General features: G+C 40.6%; 2 protein-coding genes, 1 long non-coding RNA gene and 1 other non-coding gene across 7 annotated transcripts; 2 read left to right on the top strand and 2 right to left on the bottom strand.

Annotated features, from left to right (window-relative positions):
- Positions 1-7: 7 nt before the first annotated feature.
- Positions 8-3,074, bottom strand: si:cabz01076231.1 (calcium-binding protein 2). 3 transcript variants are annotated; one of them, XM_025900300.1, is made up of 8 exons: positions 2,831-3,074; positions 2,572-2,640; positions 2,187-2,337; positions 1,627-1,657; positions 994-1,137; positions 748-857; positions 498-645; positions 8-320 (listed from the first exon to the last, which is right to left on the bottom strand). In XM_025900300.1, the coding sequence occupies exons 2-8, from the start codon at positions 2,631-2,633 to the stop codon at positions 292-294; spliced, it is 675 nt and encodes a 224-aa protein (XP_025756085.1). In that variant the 5' UTR covers positions 2,634-2,640; positions 2,831-3,074; the 3' UTR covers positions 8-291. The 3 variants fall into 3 exon arrangements, with proteins under 3 accessions (XP_025756085.1, XP_025756094.1, XP_025756076.1); XM_025900309.1 differs by having other exon boundaries at positions 2,572-2,634; positions 2,836-3,074; XM_025900291.1 differs by having other exon boundaries at positions 2,572-2,634; positions 2,831-3,072.
- A 568-nt stretch (positions 3,075-3,642) lies between these two features.
- On the top strand, positions 3,643-8,353 carry LOC112842883 (uncharacterized). Of its 2 annotated transcripts, none has more exons than XR_003214923.1 (2): positions 3,643-3,757; positions 8,157-8,353. It is a non-coding gene; the product is annotated as an uncharacterized LOC112842883 (long non-coding RNA). The 2 variants fall into 2 exon arrangements; XR_003214922.1 differs by lacking the exon at positions 3,643-3,757 and adding an exon at positions 5,213-5,334.
- On the top strand, positions 4,756-4,917 carry LOC112846577 (U1 spliceosomal RNA). The gene has a single exon (XR_003219587.1). It is a non-coding gene; the product is annotated as a U1 spliceosomal RNA (small nuclear RNA).
- Positions 7,481-14,072, bottom strand: tmem88b (transmembrane protein 88 b). Its single transcript, XM_003457642.5, has 3 exons — positions 13,102-14,072; positions 10,433-10,843; positions 7,481-8,453 (listed from the first exon to the last, which is right to left on the bottom strand). The coding sequence occupies exons 2-3, from the start codon at positions 10,835-10,837 to the stop codon at positions 8,169-8,171; spliced, it is 690 nt and encodes a 229-aa protein (XP_003457690.1). The 5' UTR covers positions 10,838-10,843; positions 13,102-14,072; the 3' UTR covers positions 7,481-8,168.
- Between the last annotated feature and the right edge of the window lie 4,970 nt (positions 14,073-19,042).

Genomic DNA, 19,042 nt, shown 5'->3' with positions numbered 1-19,042 from the left:
ACAGGCATGAGTTTGATTTCTTTATTAAAATAGCAAAACACTGCAGTCTTATTTACATGATATATCACAACAAAAGGTTCATGAATCTACAAAATGATAACACTCTGCATATTCTGCACTTGATGACATGTGGGAGTCATGCAGGACTTCATCATATGCAGCATTACTGCAAGGCTAGGCCACACTTTATGTAGTAAAAGTCTGTAGCTAGGTTACAAACACAAGTGAGCCTAACTGAATACAGCTGTGGAACAAAGCAGTCTGTCCATGGTTGGTCGGTCTGTCGAACGATTAGCGAACAGATAGCATCATCACAAACTCTGAGTAAGAGGAGAAAGAAGAGAAAACACAAAATTGAGTCAGTGTGTGGCTATCTGACAGAAGAGCAGGGGTTTGTTGGTGTAATGGTGAATGTGGATGAAAAGTTTAAAAAATGTAAAAACACACACACTTCTAATAAATCAGTTAATGGCCCAAACATGCTGATGTCTTCTCACCTTCAAAATCAATGCTCCCATCTGCATTAATATCCAACTCCTTTAAGATCTCCTCTAGTTCTCCTTTCTTCAGCTTCTCCCCCAGCATGGTCTTCAGCGCTTCCTTCAACTCCTCCTGGTTGATTATTCCATCTCTGTCTACATCAAACTGAAAAACAAAGTATTTGAAATGACGTGCGTATCCGGTGATACTGTGTGCACACCTCTAATTCGATAACTGCGGTAACTGAGTCATCGTTAGCTGACAGACCTGCACGAAGGCCGACTGAAGCTCCTTTAGTCCCAGCATGTCCGCCGTCTCGCCCATCATCCTCGGTCCCATCAGTTCAATGAAGTCTTCAAAGTCCATTAACCCGCCCACTGTGAAGAAGAAAGAGGCTCTTACCAAGGCCAAAACATGGCCTAATATGGAGTTGTTGTTTTTTTTACTTCACTGTTTAATAAAGATTTGAAATCGACTGATCGATTTCATTAAACATGTTCTCAGTGGACTCACTTCTCATCTTTATCTGTTGCACTATTTCCAGCAGTTCCATTTCAGTGGGCATGTATCCCATAGTCCTCATGCACTCAGCCACGTCCTTGTAGTTCAAGTAGCCATCTTGGTCATAGTCAAACTCCTTAAAGGCCTCATGCAGCTCTGTGAGAAATATCATAGGGGTTGCCAAGAGAACATGAAAGTTACTGATAACATTTAGCACCCAGATTCACACAATTTAAGGAAAACTGTTGGAAAAATAGTTACAGTATGTAAAATGAAAAGGTCTGGTCTTTCCACGGGAACATTTCTCCCTATTTTTGAACATACAGCTAAGACGAAAGAGGAAAACCTTTTCATTTATTCATGCTTTCCAAATGTTTAGCCTCATTTAGTCTTCAATAGATATATGAAGATGCAAAGAAACAAACAGTAAATGAAATCAAAAACAGAAAAAACAAACCAAAATATTAAAACACTAAACAAAAGCTGGGTTTAGGCAGTCGTTTTAACAGTAACAGTTCCTTTATACTCTGTAATAATTTACCACTGACAACACAAAACAGGATTTTTAGGCGATCACCTCTGAGGCCCATACTGACACCTCGGTGTAATAAATGTAATGCTGATGCAGGTGTGAGTGAGACTCACCGTCTAATTCAGCCTGAGCCAGTTCTCTGTCCTGCACACACACACGAATCAGACATGTCACAGCAGCAAAAACAAAGTCAAATAGTCCATAATAGAATAAAATCTACACCATTTCATTTTTTTAAATGAGTCTGATGCTCATGACATTAAAGATTGTTAACTTGTGTGTAATTTTAATTTATAAACGTATCAAAAAACAAAAGGTCTCGTTCTGACAGAGCTCTTCGTTTGGATCATCCTAATGAATTGTGACGCTAAGCTCGTGCTAATGGGCGACTAACACGACAGACACACCAGGCTTAGTGGAAAAAAGCTCCAGAAAGATCAGGAGCACACCTGTAAGTACACCATCCCACCTCCGCCTCGCTCCTGACATTGTAACATGTGACACCTCTGACTGTCGTCATGGCGTTTAAATCGATAATGATATTTTTTTTAAACAACTGTGTGTGGAGAAAAACTTAATACTGGGATACAAAATTGAGCTAAAACTGTGATTGAATATGTGAAGGTCAAAGGTCACAGCTGTACAGCACATTTGAATGAGTGAAAGTACTTACCGCCCCAAAAATACTGTTGAGCACGGAGATGTAGACTTTGTTCTTACTCTCAGAGACTTTCTTGGACTTCTTCAAAGACTTCTTGGGCGTTTCGGAGACTGAACCTGATGGGGACTCCATTCCCTTGGGAGATTTAGTGCCGCCTTCTTTTCTAAAACATGTAAAGTCACAATTCTTCCTCACATTTGACACCAGAGAACAATACCTCTGCTATAAAAATCATCTTACCAATAAGCATATTTATTGCTTGAGAAATTCTAACATGTTTTCGTGAGGTAATAAATGAAGTTACCACAGCCACACATCAGAGTTGGGGAAATCGTGCATACATTTAGATAAATTTATTCTATTCTGAGGAAGATACACAAAGACAATCTCAAGTTACCCATCTGCTGAGGCTGAGTCAGCGGAAGTTGTGGAAGGGGTCCGCTCTCCTGCTTTGGACATGCTGTGGATAAACAGAGACACACATGCCACAATAAGTGCACTCTGTACTCCAATTAAGCATATTAGTGAAAATATATACGTGCATGTTTGGACATGTGAAAATGGACAGTTTTAGGAATGCTTAAAGATAAAAAGAAACAGTGTTTTCTATCACTGTCAGTCCTTGATCTTCATTTTTTCCACTGCACATCGCTTACCTTACCTCTGTGTCCAGTTAGTATGAACAATAAGAGATCGACCGCACAGCCCGTGTCCTCCTTTTAGAGGTGTTCCTCTTGTGTTGTGAATGCTTCACCGTGTACTCTGCTCTATCTGCTCTCGACCTCCCACCGTCAGAGAGGCTTAACAGGTAATCACCTGGCTAAACATGCAGCCAGCAATCAGAGAGCAAAACGTGGAGCAGCACTGTGACTGTGGCTGCTGTGACTGTGAGCAAGTGTACCTGGGCACAAGAAGAAGTGAAATACCTCGTTGGCCGTGGACAAATAAAGACAAAAGATAAAAGCTATACCAACAATCCCAGACCCAGAACAAAGAAGCACGTTTATCATTAAAACAGATGAGTAATTCATTTGGTTTATCTCAGGATAACAAGGATTTTCATTTGAATTCCAAAAACAAATTCCCAATGTTAACTGCTTCACCCGAGTATCCTTTCACGTGTATAGTTTTTGGCAAAGTCGCTTTTTCTTAAGTCTCATTGATATTAAAGGTGTGTTTTCAAGAGAGGCGTGGCCGAGGACGTCACAGTTCTGTAAAAAGACTCGATTATAATATAGATAAAATAACGCAGTGTCATAAAAAATACTTGCAAAACAGGACATTTCTTTCTTTTTAAAGGCTCTACAGGCTTTTACCGATATAACCAAAATATTAGACGGTCAATTAACGACAAATATTAGACAATTAACGACTTTTTTAACGTGCGTTTGAGATAGACATCGCTCTCTAAATGTTATTAACTCAGCAGTCTGTTTATCCTGGAATACGTCGTGTATTTAAATGTATGAAAATTTCCCAGCCGTCATCTTCAATGGCACCTTCAGCTTTCCTCAGATGAGTGTTGAAAATGTCGCTTTTGTGGCCTTAACCTCGGTGGTGTCGTGACTCTTGCCAGTCCATGGGTAAGCCGGTGATTAATAAGTCATTAATAACCCCTGCTGTAACTTAACTTTTCTTTCGGGGTACTAATTAAGTTAACAGGCTGGTAAGCTTGTGCGTCACCAGGTGTCAGATAATGTAGGTCTCCTCTGCTAATTAGTAGCCGTTTATACTGTTTTCAATGTGTGCGAGTATGGGATCATTTATGGCAGCTAAAACTGTGCAAGTTGATGGCTTAACTTCACAAAACAAGCTCTTGTTTAAACGTCAGATGACTTTTATTCAATATTTGCGTTTATGCAAAATAGCCGTGTGTTCACTGGGCTCACAGCACCAGGCCTACTGCACATGCACATTAGCTTGTCTGTGTGTTTGGTAGTCCACTAGATGGCGCCAAAACTCACAGTACTCTTACAGCCATGCTAGCATGACATTGCTGGAGCAGTTTATTCGTAAAATAGACGAATGTCGACGCATGTTTTGTCCCATATGGACTTGTTTTACAGTGTATTGATTTTTTTCTTAACGTTTTATGCCAGTTGTATTCAACTTTTGTGGGCAAAGCTGGGGAAACACCTGTTAATAGTCACCGGGTCGATATGGCTGAATGAAACCACAGTTAAAAAGAAAAGCCTCACTTATCACGTTAGTGTTATAATTTTGGACGCTTGCAGAATATATAACATGAATGACTGCTCATTCAATGCTAGTGTTTGTATAATGATTTGCAAAACTTTTTAAAAATAAAACGCTCGCTGACCGGAAGTAAGCTGCGACGTCAAACCAATTGCGGTCAAACCCATACATTGCGGCAAAGCATCATGGGAAAATCTCAGCCTATTTAACTTTCAAATTAACTATTACATGTCAATAAAATAGCATTAATCATTTGGTGAACGAGTTAGATTTTAAATTATGATCGTGTTCCACTAAACACTGTGTTGCTGCTTATTTCCGTAACACCGTCAGGCTGACTCGTATGTGGCTGAAACCCACCCCCCTGCCTGGCTATTTCCCACTCATACTTACCTGGCAGGGATGATACCATGATCATGAAGGTGGTTCGTCCAGAGTGAGGCTTTGCCATTGCACACAGGCAGTTCTGACCTCTGTGAATTCCTCAAATGTGGGAATCTCAACTGCACAATTTATGGTAGTGGGGACTGCGTACGCGCTTTCCCCTAATAACGTGTAAAAAAATAAAAAAAAGGCTAATTCTGAAAGCACAGTGGTAATCGGGGTTTCACCGATGATCGAAATCCTTGAAGAGTGTTTGGATTTCGGATGTGGTGGTTAAAACTACTTGAAACTATAACCGTATTTCATTCACTTGAATAGTTTTCTTCAGCTATAAAATGAGTCGCAAAGTCTAAAAGCAAAATTTCTCCGCCTGGGCTGCCTTGCTCCTCTGCATGTCAGTCTGCCGAACAGTCGCACTACCGTAGACTCGACTTCTAAGTGCACTAACATGCCTGGAGGTTGCTATTTTAATGACTGTTTGCTGGAAAACGACAAATACAAATCATGGATAACACAAGGAATAAATCCACCTGAAAGGTCTGCGAAAAGGATTTGCACCTTTTCACGAGGGGGACTTTGCGTAAGCCCTAGTACATAATTTTCCAGTGTGTGTACGTTACACATGCTAATTTTTCTAAATAATTGTTTTGCTATGATGATTGAAGTGCACTGAGTATGATACAATATGGCAGCGCTGTTATAGCAGTTAGTTATGGCGTGGTGATGTATGAAATATGCTGTGAACTTAGCCAACATTACTTAGCAGTAACAGTAATGTGAGTTACTTCACTCAAGTGAAAGCTTTAAACGTTAGCCCGATACTTAACTAGCCAACTTAAGGCTTTCTGATTAGAGACTAAAAGCAAAGTTATAACCAAGTAAATAGAAAAATGTTTATGTTTTTGTGTATGGCTGCAGCTTTTTTCTGGCATTAACACGGTGCCTTTGGAAACACCTTAAGGGGAAATAATGGTAAGAAGAGGGACTGTTCCATATGTCCACAAAGAATAGACACTGTTTTTGTGCTACCGAAGTTCCCTGGCTTTCATTCAAAATCTGTTTATCGTGAGCACCTACACATTAAACAACTTCAACATTATAGTGGCTTCAAGCTCACACTGAGGCCTGTGGGGCACTATCAGCCACTGAGACAGTAGACACATTTATATGTTTTTATATGTGAATATTTCATACTTTAAGGCTGTCTGTTTATTTAACGGAGATGAAAAAAATACATTACAATTGTACCTAAAAAATATCAAAGATGATAGATTAAATAAATCGATTTTAGGTAGATGCTTGTGCGTTCTTAAAGTCTTATATGTTGATTTGAATTGAGTGTGTCATCTGTTCAAAGCCTCCCAGTCAGTGCTGTTCTCCATGCCTGTCTTACTGCACATGGTGCACAAACACTTTAAAGGTGATCATTTAGGACTTCAACAATAATATAGACAGGAATGTAGTTAAACATCTCACAGTTAGTTTTGAATGAATGAACTAAAACAAAAAAAACATCTGTCTCCTACTTTTTGTGTCACGTAGGAAAGAAGCATCAATATCTGTGAGAAGACTAGATTAATTTGGCCTTGCTGTGTATTATTTTGGTTTGATTTTGATGTTTGGTGCAGTTTTCTTGTTTTGTTTTCAACAGAAGATTTGATTTGAACACATTTGTACATCTTAATTTTTAAGTGAGATGTGCCTTTTGAGTTTCAACACTATATGCATATAAGGCAGCCTTTTCCTTTTGCAGTATTTTTGTGTGGTGCGTTTTTCTATGTTTTGATGAAAGGGGAACAAAGGACATTTAACTCAACCTAAGATGATTTGTTGTAATTTTCACATGGTCTTACTGAGGTGATGCAAAGTGAAGCATGCATTCTTGTTTGTTTGTTTGTTTTTGTTTTTTTGGTAATGTGCTAGAAAAGCTTTAAAATTGACCTTAAAAGTCCTTAAAAAGTGCTTGAATTTGACCCTGAAAAGGTTTATGAACCCTGATTAATCCAACACATTATTGAAGTTTGCACTTTAACAAGAATGGGGATAGATAGTTTGTTATGGTATGTAACATCGTCTGTTTATCATAATACATCACACTCTTAGCTGTCTCTTGTATTTTAAAACTTGTAACAGCTATGATGTCTAATAACGCCTAACAAACAACACATCTTATTTGTTTATTGGCTGATAACAGTCAAAAAGACTAATGTTGGTGGATTTCATCATTCCCCTAAAACAGCTGTTGTTACTCCAGTCGGCTCTGATAGTCGCTCTGGTGGATAAATGGACCATTCCTCTTTTATGGGTTCAAAATGTGGTCATAAATATTTTGTACTTGTTTTCCTTCGTGGTGATGAAGGAAAACTTTGGGTTGGCATGTAAAAGGGCATTTATTCCCTTCAAGGACCTGCAGTTCAAAAAAGCGCCCCTCCGACAGCCAAACCCATCTGTTCTCTGATTGGATTGTTACATTTGTGATTGACATGACAATGACCAATCAGATGAAAGGAAGAAAAATAGGGTCAAAATTCGTACTTGTAACTTGCAGGTGTTTTTTTGGCTAAGTCCACACACAAATCTTTTTTACGCACACACAAATTCTTTTTACACATACAAATCCTGATTTACAAGTACAAAATATTTATGACCACATTTTGAGCCCATACTCTTTAAACTGCTTTTGAACTCTGTAAACTCGCGCTAATAAAACGGCAGACCACACCAGCAAACTCTCTTAGCTTTATTTATTTAAAAAAAGGAAACAAAACATGCAAGAGAATGCAGTCACAGTTTGCAACAGCTAAAAAGAAAACTACACTAGACATATAAATGTTTCTCATTATAACGTAATTGTGACAGGATACAGCCGTGAAGTGTCAGTACAACTCTTGTGGGATTTGATGTTTTTTATTATGTCCAGCTTCCTCTCAGTTATTTAAAAACACATACAAATAAACCAGACCATCATGTAAGTGTCTTTTGGTCTTGGCTGTATTTTATTGACTTGAACAGGCTCTCTTATTGAGACCGTGTTATTTAACAAAGTGGAATTTGCATTTGATCTGGCTTATGTTTTCTTTTAATTGAAGTATACACACTTTGTTTGGATTCAGTTTTTTCCATAATGCTGAGGCAATATTGTAACTAGAAAGTTACAAGATAAAATTCCACTAACAGCAAAGTACACCTTGCTACTTTTTTAACAATAAATGCTGCTCTGTCTTTATTAACCATGTAAAATGTCTTCCATGATTCTGAGCTGGTTTTTATAGTAATTATAGCTCACATATCTCAATTTTCCTGACATCTGCTGCCTTTTCTTAACCCCTCTTTTTTTGTTCGTGCCCCTTTACTTAATCTAAAGGTCTTTTTTCACCCCATTTTCTTTTCCCCTTTACCCAGCCCACTGTCATCTCACACCCAGACCTTCCCCTTTCCACCGCCATCAGCAGCATCTCGACCCCCGCAGCAGCCCGTGCCCAGGCCACGATGCTGGGTGGCCGGGAGGTTCTTGTACACGGCCCGGCTGTATGGAATGAAACACAGGCCCAGCTGGAGGTGTCGGGCCAGACGACAGTATGCAGCCAGTGCCAGGACTAGCAGAGGAGTGACCAAGAGGAAGCCCACCACCAGCAAAGCTACACAGCCTCCATCGGTCAGTAGGTCTGAGCAGTAGGGTGTAGTTCCATGGGGGCGGACCTGCAGAGACCACACGGAAAACTTTAGTGTTTTCAGTCAGTCGGCATTTTAAACCTTTATTTTGCAACTTTACCCAGGATGATACATTTTTTTAAGAAGGCTCTGCTCCCACACAGTTACACACACGAAAACCTTGGCTGATCTGCCGGCCATCATCACAATCCAGTAAATGACGTACTGTATGTGGTATGTGTGTATGAGGTGAGGACAGACACCAGTTGGTAGTCTGAGATATAACACTCTTATTGTCTCTCACACACATAAACACATGGATGTCTGAGAAAAATAAATGGAACTAAAAAGACGTTGGTTGAAGCTACTGTGAGCTGGATCGATGCTCTATGTCAAAGTATGCGCAATAGCACAGTGGGAGTGGAAGAAAAGGTGAAGGGTTCAAGATATGAATGTGGAAGAGGAGGAGAGACGGTAAGCCTGAATTATGCCTATCACCCTGTGAAGTGAACATACGAATGCACGAGCAAAGTGCAGGCTGCAAGAAAGAGGAGAAAGCAGAATGACATGGAAAACACTAAACTCTGTCAATCTTTGCCTGTTAAGTGGCAAAGCTGTGTATAGTTTAACTCACTGGTGTTTTCTTTTCTTTAACTATCATCTTTTAATGATGCTGATGTACTGGTGCACAACTGAGCAAGGCAAGAGTTGTGCACCAGAATCCACTGCTTCCCGCAGCACCGGAAATTGAAATAACGTCTCCTATATTGTTCCTTTAAATGATTAAAGTCGTGCAGTCTTAAAACCGTATAGTTGATTTAATCTTATTTAAAATTAAAACAACGTACATTCTGCATAAAAATATAATATAGTGCGAGTTAACGGAGGAAGCGTTTAGAATAGGAGTCGTAGAAGATAAGACTCGCAGAGGTATGCCCGTGTTTGTTTTAAAATCGTGAGAGCTCCTGAATGTCTCCCGATCTGACGCAGGGTGTACTGAGAAAGGAATGCGCTTGTTTCTTTTTTGCAAAAAGTTGTATATATTTCATGTGTGGTTGACTGTTGCAAAATAGTTGATTTTATGCGGTCTGTTTTCTTAAATACTTAGATCCAACTTACTTTCTGGATATGTTTTTTTCTTCGGCCCTTTTTATTTCTCCTGAATTTCCTCCTTTCTTCACCCTGCCAGATCCTGCTTAATCCCTTTCTAAGCTGGTGTCACATGAGGTCTTATTGTGAGAGAACATGAGAGAATCCTGGTCCCTCTGGTTATTAAGGAGGCCTACACAAGTGCCACTGGTATGTGTGAAAGCCTCTGATCCACCATGACTTTTTGGTTTAGTCCAGGTGATGCTTCTGCATACGATGTTAAGTGAGCAGCTTGGTTTTAGCTGTATGTGCTTTTTAAAAATATTGTTTGCTCATATGCAATTCTGTGTATTAACCATTTATTTAGTTTATAATATTTATATATTACACCACTTTATGGTGTGAAAGCATTTTAAATATTATGCTTTCACAATCATATGTTAAAAAGTGTATTTTAATCCCTAAAGCAGACATTCTTTAAAGTTTTGTGCTCTAATGCCTATCCTAGACTGCTGGCCACTTGCCCTGTGCAGTTGTTTCTTCTCAACATCTAAAAGAATCTGAGACTTATCAGATTATAAAACCTCTCATTGATGATAGAAGCCAAAGCACTCCCTAAACCCCAAGCACACTATTTCAAACTTGTGGATAAAAGTTACAAGATTAGGACTTGTAGATATTTCATAAAAAGATGGATGCAATCATCTCCACTTAGCATCCCTCCTTACATACTCCAGTGGTTTCAAATGTCTGTGATGCATGATTTTTGAGAGCAAATAGCTCTCTGAATTATTATGAAATGCGTCTGAGGATGCATGTAGATGTGCTAATCGAGTTTAAATTGCGCCTGAATGCTGCGGTGCAGCAGAAGAACACAAAGAGTTCACACAGTTTTCACACGTTCCCGTTCATTCGCTCCCCGTTTTCCCTTCTCTTACTGTAGAGTGACAGAGGAAGCCAAACACAACCATGACGATGGCTGGTGTCAGGATGATCCCGAACACCAGTCCAGCGAGGCACGCGTTGATTGCGGCGATCAGCACGTTCTGAGCGGTCACCAGCACCGAGCAGGCCCAGCAGTCGAGAGATCCCCGCAGCTCCAGAGGAGCCTCGCTTCCCCCGCCGCCACTCTCAGCTGCAGAATAAGGAGGAGGCACAACCACACGTGAAGGTGTTTCTCTCCCTCCACCCACAGCCGTGGTGGATGCCAGGGAGTTGGAATGGTGAAGATGCTGCTGCTGCTGGTGGTTGGTGTGGTGATGGTGGTGGTGAGGTGGCAGCTCCTCAGACAAGTCCAAGGCCTGATGGTGTGCCCCCCTCTCGAGAGTACCAGTCATACTCATAACGAACTGTGTGAAGAAAAAGAAATCGAAGCTTGGTCTGAATCAACATCAGGGATGAGCAGATTGTGCACATCATTGCAGGTGTTTTGAAGGTGTTGTGTGGCCAATGTGTTTGTGGTGGAGACTGTGTGAGCGGTCACGTGTCAAAGTTACAAAAACCACTGCAAATTCTTCAGATTGCACATATCCATGGGTTAGTGGTTGTGGGTTCACTAAGAGGTTACATGCTTTTTCTGTCAGGAAGCTAGCCTTGTGTGATGCCATCTGTGAGGTGATGATTATCAGCGATCTGATTGGCCAAAAGGAAAAGGCCCCATAATTGCTATATGTAGTTTGTGAAGTGGAGAGATCAAGGCTAACTCGCATCAAAGTTTGTACATGTGGGTGTTGTTTGCCCATGTACTTGTGGCTATGTGGTGTTGTGTGTTCTGTATGTACAGGAGAATATATCTTGTACTAGTAAAACAGTCCACCGTTACAAATTGAACCCTTAGTTTTCACCGTAGCTCAGTGAAGCACCAGCTCAATAATGCCCATGACTTTGCTACTTTAAAAAACTGCACCGCAACGAATTATTCGCTTATTTTGTGTTAAAATAATGGTCAGGTTTTCTCGTGATTTAGCAATTTTTTGGCATCGGAAGAAATCAATATAGGAACAGCATTTTAAAAGGAGCTGGTCACAGGTTTGTGTATATTACTGTAGGTCTTCACCTTATAATATAAAGTGCTTAGAACAATAATCCAACATGTTCACAGTATTGCAGGGGACAGGGTTAAATATTTTAAATATTTTGGTTAATTAAAATAAAATCTTAAAATTATCTATTTTCCCGCGATATTATTAATGCCCAACATGCCATTATTGCAAAATGTTAGGCATTTTTATGGAAATATAACAGTTTATAGAATTATTTAACTTGTATAAATAATGGCCTTGTGAGCATAAAATATTAAAAATAAATAATGGCAATTTTATATAACAAAGTAGATAGATATATCATTTTTAATGTGGTCATTATTTAACTTAAACTGATTTCAAGAGATCTTACACCAGGACGTTGCACCAGGGTTTATGGGGTACGCAGCTGCGTCTGCTGCAGGATATCCTCACTTCTCTGAGGTCAGGAGACAGCGATGACCATGTTGGAGAGAGGACGTGAGAGTACCACGGCTTTGCAAGCTGCCAGAAAAAGCTTCAGTGCTGGAAAAATCCCAGCAGGAAAGACCTACTCAACCTGTCATCCTTTTCTTTTTAAAAGCATTGCCACACACTGATAGGAAGGCCATCTTTTCTTTGACTTGAATGAGTCACAGATTCATATTTATGCCGTATGGGAATGCTGTGTGGACAAAAATTGAGCACGTTAGAATCTATCCTGTGCAGGAACCAGTGGAGGGCTATGCCTGTGCTGGCGGTGGTGTGATGTGTGTAATGAGTGGTTCATTGTGATGGCAAGATGTAACTTGTGTGCACAACAGCAGCTTTTTGTACAAACAAAAATGGGTGAGGCCGTTTAATCATGTAAAGTCAGAAAGGTCAGGTAAGATGGCCGTGTGTGCACGCTGTGTGCACTTACAGCTCAAGTGGAACAAAAAGTAACCTTCAAAATGTTGGACTCACTCAGCAGGTACAACAGATCCGGGGGTTTCGTGATGCTGTCCTGGGTGCTTTAGTGTTAATTTTTCCACGCCTGTGTCCCATTGTTATCCCAAGTGTTTTTGTAAGGTGGAAGGTCATAGAGGAAGGACTGGCAGGAAAGTGTGTATGCGCACATGCGTGTGTGTGAGGTGACTCATTGTGCTGCTTACTGAAAATACATTTAAGGACTCCGCCCATTTTACTCACTGCTCTTACTTTTCGTGGAGTAACGTGTTGTGTCATAACTAAATCGATTATTTAGTTTAGATTAAATATGGAAAACTGAGCAGCGAGGTTAATGAAGCTACTGTATGATGATCTTTTGTTTGCCCGACACTTTTTCTTTTTGAATTTATGTTTTTGTCATACTGTCTAGCGCTATATTGTAGATTAGCTAGGTCTCAGTGCTGTCATGCTTCATTGATTCAGGGAGATTTTCTATTGTTCTTTCTTTCTATTATCTGGAACAAAATAGCTGCAATAATACTTGTTTGACTCTATATACTCATTACGTTCTGTTGAACATCAGTAAATAGATGTAAACAATGTTTTAGCTTCAGTGTAGTAACTTAAATCTCAGCTGTTCAGTGTTAAATGATTTCATTGTTTGAGGTCGTACTCACGTTGTGCTGTGGGGCCCGGTGGACCTCTTGCTGTTCCTCCTCCAGATTGTTGCTGCTTTTCTCACTTCTTCTGCAGAAGACTTGTGACCAGTCTGTCAGCCACACTTGTGCACTCCCTGCACACTTTAATGAAGCTCTTTCGCTCTGCTTTTATTCCTTCAACTGTTCTTTTCCAGTTCTCCAGAGTGAAGTTGAAACAGGCTTTGAGATCTTCTTGGAGGTTCCCCTCTGAAGCCTTATCTCTTTAGGTGATAAGTTGGTTTCCTGCAGCTTTGCTTTTGGCTTTTGTCAGATATCCTGAGATGTCAGTAGAAAAGATTGCGTCTTAAATCTTCTGTCGTCTTCTCCAATCGTCCAATCAAATTGTTGCTGTGGACGAAGTAGTGCAGAGATGATGGTGGAAATAACTGGAGCTTCCAGTTGCCGTGGTCTTTGTCTTCGGTATGTCAAACTGTCTCTGCCCTCCTCTTTTTACCCCCCATCTGATTGAGTCCAGAGTGCTGTCTCTTCCCTCCTCCTGCACTCCCTGCATCCATCCCACTTTCTCTCCACCCACCAAACTTATCAACCCCCCCTGCTTTTCTCCAGCAACTCCTCTCACTGCACACATTCCACCTCTCTTATCCAGGACATGCTACACCCCTTCACCCTCTCCCTGTTGCAATGGGGGCTGGGTGTTGTGTGTTAGGGGTCAGAATGAGGCGGCTGACCTGATAAGTTGAGGTGCAGGAAAGCAGAAAAAAGGGGGGGAAGGGCAGTAGAGGCAGACTTGGTTTGTCTTAAAAGTGGAGGTACCTCCGAGCTGAGCACATTCTTTTTATCATGTTTGTTTGTATTACAGAGTCCAAAAACTGCTTTATAAAATGTTAACCAGTGATTAAAACCTACAGGTAGAATTGATAAGAGGCAGATGATGCCATCTGACACTTACAGTTTCATACACAGCTCTCTTAAGGTGTCAACGCAGCATTTCAATCAGGTTGACTTTGACTTTGACCAGGCCAAGCTTTAGCTGGCAGACAGATGGTCTCACATTTGACTCTGAATACTTTATATACAGAAGAGTTCATGGTTGACTTAATGACTGCAAGATGCCCAGGTCCTGTGGATGCAAAACAAGCCCCCATCATCACCCCTCCGCCTCCATCCTTGACAGTTGGTGTGAGGCGTTTGTGCTGAAATGCTGACTTTGACTCCTTTTAAAAGGAGTTTTTGGTTGCGTTGTTATTATAAATCATGCCGTAGAAGGTGTGATTTGGACCTCTGTGGGTCTTAGAGGTAGTCTGTGACACCAGTGTGTGGCATTGCCGTGCACGCACGAAAAGTTGGTTTGAGTCCAGAATAGCGCCCTCTTTGTGCTACATGCTACAAAAACAGAGAATCACTAAGTTTAGTGAGAGCTGAAGCAAATTTTATACATCTAGATTTAGCTTGACCATGTGTGTGTGTGTGTGACTGTGTTTATATGTCTTTGTGGGGATCAAAAATTGGAAGTTTACTACACTTGTGGGGACCAACAACCCTTATGGGGACCAAAATCTCGGTCCTGGAAAGTTTGAAGTCATTTTTGAGACTCAAAATGTGGTTTTAGTGTCAGGGATACAATTAGGTTACGGTTAGGTTTAGGCTGAGGGTTAGGATTAGGATTAGGGAGTCATTGTTGATGGTTAGGGTAAGCGGCTAGGGAAAGCATAAAGTCAATTAGATGTCCCAACAAAGATATGAAAACATATGTGTGTGTGTGTGTGTGTGTGTATGTCGTTTTTAGTGCAGTAATGTTTAATACATGTTTTTTTGTTGCGTAGTTCATGCCCCTCTTTCTTAAATATACTGACTACACTGATCCAGCTTTTCTCTGTAAAATAAAAGCAAATGCTCAAGATGCTTTTATGTTCAGTAGGTCTTTATAGAAATGAGTTTTAGATTAGCTAAAAAGATTTTTAAGTAGAGGAAACACTGATTTGACCTGCGCCCTCCGCTTAAAGGACATTGTCTTCAAATACTACATTACGTTGTTGCTCTTAAAACATCCTGTTGTTAGGGCTCGACAATGCTGTCTGCGGCTTTGAAGACCTGATCAATATCCAGCAATAGTTCTGTCTATGCTGTTGGGTTCAAATCAGCCAGGTACCTGATAAAGTATAAAATTTAAGAATTTAAGCACTAATAGATTTAATATAAATATAGATGGTTGATGGGGTTTTTTGTGTAATCAGTTTGAAGTCGCATGTATAGCTTTTATCCTTAGGTAACACAAATAATAACTAAAGATTATTAAAAAGGAACTACTATGTTTCCATGTGTGAAACTGCACACTTATATTATGACAACTGTTTTATTCTAAATGCTAACAAAAAGCCTCTATGGTATAAAACTCCCGTGCACAGTGACAGAACGTTGGGAGGTCACCGTGTCCTCGGGTTAAGCTAGAGGCCATGGGGCCAGCAGGAGGACAGGCTGAAGGAAATCCTGCTTGAAAACACACAGGAAGACCACCTCCGTCTGTCTATCTGTCCACCCCGCTGCAGTCAGGTGGCGATAAGAGAGCCAACGCTCTCGTCTCAGCCAAGAAAAAAATACTTCAGCTATGCAATCATTACCAAGCGGTGTAATCAGGACGATCAAACTTTGATGTTTGTTTACGCTGCTCTTACTGACCATGAGAGCAAAGGCTGTGAAGTAACTATTTCATCTGTAATGTCGAGATCATACAAAAAACAACCAAGATCTAAAGTGGTGACTTTTCTGCTGTAGCATAAAGGCTTATACTCTTATGCTACATTAAGCAGAAAGGTCACCTCTAGTTCTACATACCACGTATAGCTGTCCCATTGATGTCTTCAGATTTATTGGGTAACTGGGGATAATAAAGAGGCCAAAGAAGGGCTTTAAGTAAATAAACAGTGTAAGCTCAAAGCAGAGGAAAAAGGCTGGAAAATCAGGATCAGACAACACTAATTATTTTGCTTATGCTCTGATCTTTTATCATTTCACTGATTACAGCCTTTGTGGGTCTCTTGGGATCCTGCCGTCTTACCTCACTGCTTTCTATCAGTGTAACTCAGATTATCTCCCATTCTTCATGTTTCTTGCAACATCTTATATCCGTTTATTATCGGACTGCTGCTCCTGCTGCTCATCATACTAAACTTGAGGTGTGACTTTGACCAGAATAAATCACCATCTGAACAGATAGATTCTTACAAACCACTTAGATTATGTGTCTTACAAACCATGTAAGACTTGTCTGACAAGAAGTTACTTGAAGCATGGATATACTACCTTTTTTGCAATAGTGCTCATTGGTGGCTGTGGTGGTGTAAACAGAGAGCAATCTAAAGCAAACTTTAGTGCGTTCTCTGTGTGACTTGTTGTCGTATAATCTGTGAGGAAAGTCTGCACACGTCTGTTATTGCTTTGTGCTGTTTCCTGCTCTGCTATCTCTGAGGTTTTTCTGCTTGTGCAATCTCCTTCCTTAGTTTATCCTGGATTCTGATGTCCAACTGGAAACTTTTAGATTACTCTAGCTGTATTTTTTCACACGCTTGTCTAACAATAGCAAGCCTGAGGTGAGGACGTGAATAACAAAGCCGTGCCAAACATATGTCACAGCCAAAGGATATGACTGTTTTTAAATGGTTTGAAGGAGGGTTGTGACATATTTTAGAGCGGTGAGGTGGCTGTATGTGTGCTATAAATAAGAAGAGAGGTGCAAGAGGATGGTTAGCGGAGACGGATCATCAGAGAGGTTAAAGCTATTGTATTCAGTGTGCAGCTAATGAATACTTTAAAACAAGCTGGACACAGCTAACACAAAGAAGTTTGTCTTGCTCCTCCATGTCTGCGCTCACATTAATGAAGGCTTTGACAGGATTTATGTGGCGATTGATTTTTCAGCAAATTGTGTCACAGAGAGCTCTGTGTGTTTCATATCAAATATAGAATAGGTAATAAATATTTTAATTATTGAATTTTGAGGTAATAAATACATTTCAGTGGATTTTTGTGACCAGTGTTGCTACAAAGTAGCAAACCTAAAAGCCTGGCGATACCTGATGAATATCATGACAGTGGCCCAATTTTCCAAACCGTGTTAGCTTCAGCTCCAGCAGTGGAGAACCGACTAATTAGGACCTATAAGATATACTTTAATGCAGCACCAACACATTCCCAAGTTTGTGCTGCTTTAACTTCACTGCGCAGCTTCCTTCAGTGGTATTAATAAGGAACATTTGCATTCGAGCACACGATTATTATAGGAATTAACAACAAGTGGTGCTTAGAGTGAAATAAATAATAGAAACTCTGGTCTGATACCCGGACTAGAGAGACAGACACCTCTGTGAGACATTTTAATGCAAAAATATGATCACAATTTTTTATCAATCACTATTTTTTGGTGTATAGTTACTTCTTGAAGGTAAATAAATTGCAGTTCAAAAACAATTAAAGGAAGACTTGGAGAACAATTGAGATCTCAGTGGGGTAAAAAATCATGTTGGATATCTGTTCTGATATGGACCGAATAATGAGTTAGGTGTCAGGTTTCGGAAAGCAGGAACCAAACACAGGACCGTCTGAGTTGGCGACAGTGATATCACATAGTTTGATGGAAATGGCTTGTCATGTCTTTTTTCCTGTCTTCCTTCTCGCACCCCAACCGATCGCAGCAGATATCCACTCCTCCCTGAGCCTGGTTCTGCTGGAGGTTTCTTCCTGTTAAAATGGAGTTTTTCCTTCCCACTGTCGCCAAAGTGCTTGCTCATAGCGTGTCATATGATTTTTTTCCATGTATGTATTATTGTAGGGTCTACCTTACAATATAAAGCGCCTTGAGTCGACTGTTGTTGTGATTTGGTGCTGTATAAATAAAATTGAATTGCATTGAATTGAACTGAAATGTAAATGATCAAGCTACAGAAGGCTAAATTTAAAGACACCCAAAAATCTCTGTCAGGTCAGTTCATTTTGCAGAAATTTCATCACAGCAACTCAAAATAATACTCAGTAGTTTGTATGTAATGCATCCTCCAGGAACTGCCTGCATACTCTTGTCACATGAGGCCCGATATTGTTGTGCACCAGGAGGAACCCAGGACCCACTGCACCAGCGTAGGGTCTGACCAATCTCTGCAAGGATACCTAATGGCAGTCAGGGAGCTGTTGCCCCCGTTGCCCAGCCTGTAAAGGTCTGTGACATGCCTCAGACAGGCAGCATAATGTTTCCCACAGGTTCTCCAGACCCTTTCATGTCTGTCACATGTGCTCAGGGTAAAAATGCTCTCAGTACACAGAGCTCCAGTGGTGGACCTGCCAATTCTGGTATTCTCTGGAAAATGCTAAACTGTGGGCTCCATGTGACAGTGAGCACGGGCCCCACTAGAGGACGTCAGAGCCTCAGGCCACTTTCATGAAGTCTGTTTTTGATTGTTTGGTCATAGACATTTACACCAGTGGCCTGTTGATGTTATTTTGTAGTTCTTTGCAGTGCTCATCCTGTTCCTCCTTGCACAAAGGAGCAGATACCAGTCCTGCTGATGCGTTAAAGACCTTCTATGGCTTAGATGGTGCTGGGAGACGCAGCAAACCTTCTTGTAATGGCACGTATTGATGTACCATCCTGGATGCATTGAACCTGTGCAACCTCTATAGGATCCAGATATCACCTCATGCGACCAGTGGTGACACTGACACTAGCCAAATGAGGGTTGTCTCATTGTTGCCCCTCTAGTGCACCTGAGGTTAATTTCATCTCAACAGCAAAGCAGCTAAAACTGATTAACAACCGTATACTGATTGTATATGGATTAATTTTGGATTGCAGAAAGCACACCTGAACCTAAATGAGTGGGTTCATCCTTTGACCCTTCTCCACTTCTACATCAAGTTTTATAAAATGCGTCTCGAGCGAAAGATGCCGGTGTCAGATGAGAGGTGAAGA

The sequence above is a fragment of the Oreochromis niloticus genome, linkage group LG3, assembly GCF_001858045.2.
Source record: "Oreochromis niloticus isolate F11D_XX linkage group LG3, O_niloticus_UMD_NMBU, whole genome shotgun sequence".
In the NCBI taxonomy this organism is placed as follows: domain Eukaryota; kingdom Metazoa; phylum Chordata; class Actinopteri; order Cichliformes; family Cichlidae; genus Oreochromis; species Oreochromis niloticus.
This window is presented reverse-complemented; position numbering and strand designations above follow the sequence as displayed.